General features: G+C 47.0%; 1 protein-coding gene across 2 annotated transcripts in view; it reads right to left on the bottom strand.

Annotated features, from left to right (window-relative positions):
- Positions 1–2,719: 2,719 nt before the first annotated feature.
- The window catches only part of NPHP4 (nephrocystin 4), a 95,897-nt gene continuing 91,506 nt past the window's right edge, over positions 2,720–7,110 (bottom strand). For both annotated transcript variants that reach the window (XM_081923440.1, XM_081923439.1), the window contains exons 28-30: positions 6,775–6,954; positions 4,172–4,315; positions 2,720–3,487 (exon numbers count right to left, since the gene is read on the bottom strand). In XM_081923440.1, coding sequence (XP_081779566.1) covers positions 3,347–3,487; positions 4,172–4,315; positions 6,775–6,954 — 465 coding nt within the window. In that variant the 3' untranslated portion in view covers positions 2,720–3,346. The remainder of the gene's footprint in view (positions 3,488–4,171; positions 4,316–6,774; positions 6,955–7,110) is intronic.

Below are 7,110 nucleotides of genomic sequence, written 5' to 3'. Positions count from 1 at the left end.
AAACTGCATTAAAGCCTGGAGTGGGGATTGCAATTAGGGTGTCTAGGGACATTAGGTAATTGAAGTTTCCTTAACTACTGTATCCAATTTTGCTGAGGGAAGGATGTTCTCTGCATGGGGAGGAGGGGGAAGCAAGCTATAAAGCTGTACAGAGACCCTGAAATCTTTAAAAGGTCAGTGCAATGTGGCTGGAAATTATTTGCTATTCCCCCTCCCATCTGTCTGAGCCCACTGTGGGGTGGGAGGTGTCCTCAAAGTTTGGAGATGGTGCTTTTTGCTCATTCTTGAAGGGGGCTTTGTATCGTGCTAGTCATCTGGTGTCTGCACAACTGACCAAGAGGGACGTGGAATAACCACCCTGGCTTGGTGTCAAATGCCACCAGCTCCTAACCATGCTAAGGATTAAAAGGTCTATAAATGTCTTAAATATAGAAGCAGCAAACCAGCAGCACTTTGGAACAGGGAGGTAGTCACCACTGCTTCCCTGCTCTCGCTGCTGCTACAACTGCTGCTATCACAAACAGTTGGGATGAGTGGAATTAAATTTCTTAAGGAGGACCAATATACCGAGTTTTGCCACCATGTCACTGACCTTCATATGGATGGATTTTAAGCCCCCAATTAATTCTGCTGTTTGCCGTTTCCACCGGTTAGATTTAATACTAAAACACACTGAGATAGACACACCAAACCCTAAAGCATTTTCCTAGCTTAATCCTCAATGGCTCCTTTTGCTTTATTTCCCTTTTTCCCTCCACCTCCTCTTTGAACGAAACAAGAGGTTATTAACTAACGAAGGCTCCCTCATTTTCCAGTCTGCTGGCTGCTTTGCTACCTGTGCCACGAGATGGAAATTCCATCCCTCGGCCGTTTGGGCAGAATTAGTGTCTCCATTCTTTTGAGACGCTCCTGGCCTCTGGGCTTTTTTTGTTCAGCCCTGGAATTGCATTTCAGGGCTTGTAGTTTTCATTCAATTAATGAAGCGCTGGTCCCGCTCTCAGAAGCCGAGGAAAAACCGTTTCCCGTCTTCTAATGGGATGCACCCATTTGCTAGCTGAAATGGCTATCAGGAAATGACCATTTTGAAACCGGAGCCTATTTACTTGGTAAATAGTAAGTTTAGTTGGCTTATCATCCAGGGATCTCAGGGGTAGCAGACATGAGGCCATCCCATCCCATTCCATCTTGAGAGAACTTTGAGAAACAAAGCCTGGCCCAAGGTCACCCAGAAAGGCTTCGTGGCTGAGAGTGGCAAAACTGGGTCTCTCCAGCATACAGTTGATTCTCTGGCAGAGGAATCGCTAACATGGTGCTCTCCAGATGTAGTTGGACTACAACACCCATCATCCCTCATTGTGGGCTATGCTGGCTGAGGCTTATGGGAGTTGTAGTCCACATCTGGAAGGCACCCTATTGGGTGGTCCTGCTCTAGCAGTTACAACACACAGGTTTCCACAGGTGCTCTTGCTTGTTCCAAGCAAACACGAACACAGGAATATAGAAGACAATAAACCGTGATATGTCTAGTCAGGCCATTGATCCATTCACTCAATATTACTATCAGACCAAGAGACTTTCCTTGTCCTGCCTGGAGAAGCCAGAAATTGAGGCTGGGGCTTTCTGTGGTGAAAAGCAGATGCTCTACCACAACCCTCCCAGATGTTCAGCCAACTACCACATCAATGCTGCTGCCCCCATCTGATGGTTTATTTTAGTGTATCTTTGATTCTCGAACAAGAGGCAAAGTGTACCTTCCAAAAACTAGCCCACCATGTTGGATGTATGCCTCTATGCCTGCTTAAGTGAGGTCTCCTGCAGCTGTATCCCTCACCCCTTCAAATATAATCTATCTCGGGAGGAAACATCATCATTCCAAGGGATGGAGCATATAGTACTGGCAAACAGCAACTTTTGCTACAAGTGAAAGGGAATCCTAAAAGCTCAGCTATAACCCAGAAAGCATCTCTCTATCAATGACAAACTGATTAAGCAGGAGAACAGGACATTGGGGGGACAATATGACCCAGTCCATCTCACAGCTGAAAGAAGCACACCCGCAAAATTTGTTTGGGTAGCTAAAATAGATATGTAGCAGTTGGATTTAACAGCAAACTATGCATCCTCTTTTAACTGGGCGGGGGGGGGGGGGCAGAAACAAACTTGTACCTCCAGGTACCCAAAGTTTAGAAGACCCTGTCTTAATCCATATTTGCTTTGAAGCATTTGAGACACACTTTTTAGAGGAAGAGTGCATAACATAGTGGGCGATGGGTGGGTGTTTGTAAAATAAATGGTACCCGCCAGTCTCAACCCCATATTTACCTTTGAAATCGCTGCTGCCTACTTGTATGCCGATGATCCATTTTCTTCTCTTTTCCCCTGCCCCACCCACCCCCTGGTCGCTTGTCCCCACTTGTGTGGTCTGTTTAGGACAAGCTTTCAGCAACAGTATCCTGGACCATGTATATCTTTTTCTTGCAGGCAAAGATATATCCATTACCATCCAAGTGGCAAAAAATTGTTTGGGCAGCCAGGTTAAAAACAACAACCACCAAACACTTGGTGGGGTGGGAGGGATGCGCTGCTGGTTTAATTTCATTTTTAACACCTTTATAGTTTATTATAGAGGGTTGCTGCATTTTTACCCTGGGGGGGGTGAGCTTTATTTTTATGTTTGTGTGTGTTGATTACGTCAAAAGAACTGTCCGCTTTCTCCATATTGTGGTGGCTTTAAACAATTAAGTTTAATTCATTCAACAAGAATGAGAAGGCACATATGTTCTTCTGATTATGATCCTTTCTTTAATTAAAAAACAAACAAGCACCCAAACACGCCCCAAACCCAACCTCTGTGTAAAAATAATGTTACAAAACCAAACAAATTGGCAAACAAGCTTGCACTGCCGTGTTAAAGGTCTGAAAGCCTCAGCTGCCTTCTACCAGCCAGTGACATTTCATGGCGAGAGAAATGAATTTTCGATCCGGAGCAAGGAGGAAAGGGGGTGGGGGGTATAACAGGCACGACTCAGCTGCGTGGTTGGAGGTCGTGCTGACGTCCCAGGAATCCACTCGGGCGATCAATCACGCAGGCTTAGCAGGGGCTCGATGGGATGCAAGCTAAAGTACACTCAAGTGGAGGCCATGTGTCCCACCGCTCTGAGGTAGCGGAGTGGGGGAGGTAATCTCTCTGCAGACTTGTGGTCGACGACAATTCAGGGGCGCAAAGGCTGTTTGCAGACGGGGATCGTGACGGGAGCGGTACTGTCCCTTTAGGGAAGTTTGATGGATTGCAGGAGAGTGGGAAACAATCGAGGCAAGGGCACACAAACGCATACACCTTACAACACTACTGGTAGGTGACCTTCACGCAGAAAGTCTCTTCGTTCTTGTCTTCATGATCATTGATATAAATCAGGATTTCCTCTTCGCCAGCACTCTGGCTCGGGGCAAATCGCAAGCCGATGGTGTACGTCTCCCCTCCACCGATCTGCAAGGACAAACAACAGGGACGGTAGCCAGAGGGTCAGTTGAGGGCTAATAGATGCCTGCATATAAATTGCTTCGTAAGCAGTGATTCCGTGGATGATCCCTCAGTATAATTGTTGAAAAGGGCAAGGCCCAATTCCAGGCCAAAGTGAAGCACCTTTTGTGTCTCAAGGGTGGTGTGGGATTTTTTATTATTATTTTAGTGCTGGATTTTGGCTGGAAGGAGTTCAGATGGTGCTCGAGGCTACATGAGACAATACGGAAGCTTTGCCTCTGGGATTTGGTCTATGGCAGCTGTTTCATGCATTCGAAACACTGCATACCCTCATCAAAATTGAAAGATGAGGCATACACATGCGAAGAGAACCCTTACAGAACTATTTTGGGATGCAAGAGCTGATTGCCCTTGATATCCTCAAAACTCTCGTTCGTTGGAGGTTTTTAAACAGAGGTTGGATGGCCATCTGTCAGAGATTCTTTGGCTGTGATTCCTGCACTGGGGGGGGTGGACTAGATGGCCCTTGGGATCCCTTCCACCCCTACAATTCTATGGTTCTATCCAAACATGCAGATTACAGAGACAGTTGAGAGCCAACTTTGCAGTGCCCGGGGGTAGCATTTCTGCCTTGAGAACCTCCTGGACCCTCAGCAAAGTCAAACCATCCTCTTCCTCTTAAGATGCTACCTCAAAGGAATCCTCCTTGAACTGTAGAAGGTCTGGCCGGTTGGTGTGCAGGAAATAGACCCTCCGGGATGGATAGGGGTTGGCGTAGGTGATCCTCTTGTTTGAGCCTTTCCCTCCACCAGGGGGGAGCACGATTTCAAAAGCCTGGAGGTGGGGAGAAAAGGAAAACTGGAGTCTGAGACAACACTGGACGGGATGATGCAACACCACTATCAGGGCCGAATGAAGTGCCATGATGTGAGAGATCTCTGTGTTTAGGATCTCCTCCGAGTTTCTTTCCCCTTTTTCAGTTTAGTGGGTACAGGAATGTGCTTTGGGGGAAGAGACTCTAAGAGAGGGTGATTCACTCTTTTCCTCCCTTAATGCTTCCTGCTTCAAATAGCCCCTGCCTCCTGTTAATTACACAGGAGATGGGGGGGGGAGGTCTATATATTGGGTTGCACCCAACATCTATGCCCAATGAAATCAAATAGCTTCCCCTATTTAAACAGAGTTTCGATGGCCATCCGTCAGGGATTCCTTAGCTGCGATTCCTGCATTGCAGGGGGTTGCACTAGATGAACCTTGGGGTCCCTTCCCACTCTACAGTTCTATGATTCGAAGGCCATCAATTTCAGTGGGTCTACTGCAACTGAGTTGGATTTCTTCATATCTTGAGGCTGCAGAGCTATAAAAAACTTGGTGTGTGTATGTGTCGATTTCACACTTTAGCATCCCATTTGAGCTGCTGCTGAGTTAGCTCTTAGCTTCGCCTTTTGAGCAGCTGCTGAATAGCTCATGCTTTCTCACCTAGCCCGCTGTCAGGTGTGCCAGGGCAATTGCTACTGTCTCCAGTTTTGGAGTATCAGGTGCTCTACAGGGCTGGCACACTTCCTACCCAGAGGACTTAATGTCTAATAAGCAAACTAGAGACGGCTGTTATAATGAGACAGCGGAGAAAAGGGGGAAGGGGGCAAATCAGATGCTGGATCTGGCCACAGTGACACATGCTCTAGTTACATCCCAGTTGGACTACTGTAACACATTCTACATGGGGCTACCTTTGGAAGCTTCAGCTGGTCCAAACTACTGGTGGGGGCATTGCAGGAAGCATGTTCCTCCCCTCTTAAAAAAACAACTTCACTGGCTTCTAGTCCATTTCTGGGCACGATGCAAAGCACTGGTTATAAGCAATAAAGCCTTATACTGTTTGTGCTCAGGCTGCCTGGAAGACCTCCCTGTATTAACCCACCTGTTTGCTAAGCTCCTCCAGTGAGCACCTTCTCTTGGTCCCATCAGCATCAGAAGCATTGCTGGTGGTGACACAAGAGAGAGTCTTTTCCGCAGATGCTCCCAGACTGTGGGATTCCCTCCCAAGAGAGGTCAGCCTGGCTCCCTCTTTGCTATCCTTCTGCTGGCCAGCCAAGACCTTCCTGTTCAGGCAGGACTTGGAGAACTAAGGAGCAGACAGTGCTGATCACTGCAAACTGTACTTCAGCTGCTGGTTCTAAGTGTGTTTTGATGCAATTTAACTATTGCTTTTAGATTTGTATTACACTGTATTTTATGATGATGTTTTTAAATGTTGCACGCTGCTTTGAATCCCAGTATGGGAGAGAAGTGGTATATAAATACATTAAATAATGAATAAATAGCCAGAAGGTTAAGGCTTGTGGGATCCTGCCTCCCTACCCACTGTCTTCTAAGAAAACATTAGATGGTTCGATGAACTGGATGAGAAAGTATCTGGCAGGTTACACTCAGATATATTCCTCATTAGGAGAAACAACCTCTTAAACTCCTCATGCCTTGAAACTAGAATAAACTTGTTTCAGGATTTGATTTCACTTCTTCAACCCTATTTGACCCCCAAAAATGCAACACGGCGGCCATTATACTCCAACAAATCTAAACCCTGGTTCGATCGGGAATGCCTCGCTATGAAGCACTGTTTGTTGGGAAAATACAGGAACTATAGGTCTGCCAATCTACCCTCACGCCCTGCAGAGTGGTTTGAAGCTAAACAAAATTATAAAGCTTCTAAGAAAGGGTTTTGAGGAAGGGCTGAAGGAAACCATGGCTGTGGACATGAAAAAGAACCGAATTGTGTGTTCTCCAATTCATGGTCTCTGATTCTGGGGAGCTAGGGGTGGCTGAACTGCAGCACGGCAAACTACTCCTCTGTTGAACAGGCAAGGGCAGAGCTCAGAGGCCAAAGTTCCTTCCTGCCCACAGAACAGATTTCAGTGATGGGAGACAAGCTATGCAGCTAAAGGCCTGGATTTTAAATTACAACAACGGGGGAAAACAAACAGTGCATTGCCTTTTAGGACACACCTTTATCATTCCTAATAATGACCAGAAACAAGAAAAATCCTGAAGAATAACCATGCAGGCAGCCTTGAAATTGCCACCCGAGTCCCCCCTAAATGGCATTCCGGAGACAGGAGTATAAGAAGAATTTTGACTTTCAGAGTGAAAGGAAAACCCACCTGAAGCAAGGTCTTGTCCTTGCTGACTCTGGATCCCTTATGTTCAGGAGAACACAGCCCTCCACCTGACCTTTCTGGCCCCCTTGCATCACCCTTAGTAAAACCGGGAATTAAAGGCAAATGTCTGACTACCTTGGAGACAAGAGGTTGCCGGCAGGATAGGCACACCAGCCAGGAAGAGACAAGCTGATGGTATTCGACATCCACCAGGTTGAGGTAGACAAACCGGCTGCCGGCACTCTGAGGCCTCACGCCGAGGTGCAGATCTTGCACGCCATTTGCAGGGAGGATGAAGATGCCTTCTGGGTCCAACTAGGAGAGGAAGAATGAGGAGACATAAGCGCAGAAGAAGAGCCTGCTGGATCACGCCAGTGGCCCATCTAGTCCAGCACCCTGTTCTCACAGTGGCCAAAGTGATGCAAGCAGGATCTGACCATGAGAGCCCTCTTCCCTCCTGTGGCTTCCAGC

Source organism: Podarcis melisellensis (genome assembly GCF_964234715.1).
Source record: "Podarcis melisellensis genome assembly, chromosome: 8".
NCBI lineage: Eukaryota > Metazoa > Chordata > Lepidosauria > Squamata > Lacertidae > Podarcis > Podarcis melisellensis.
The sequence above is the reverse complement of the archived record's forward strand: the minus strand, read 5'-3'. Positions and strand labels throughout refer to the sequence as shown.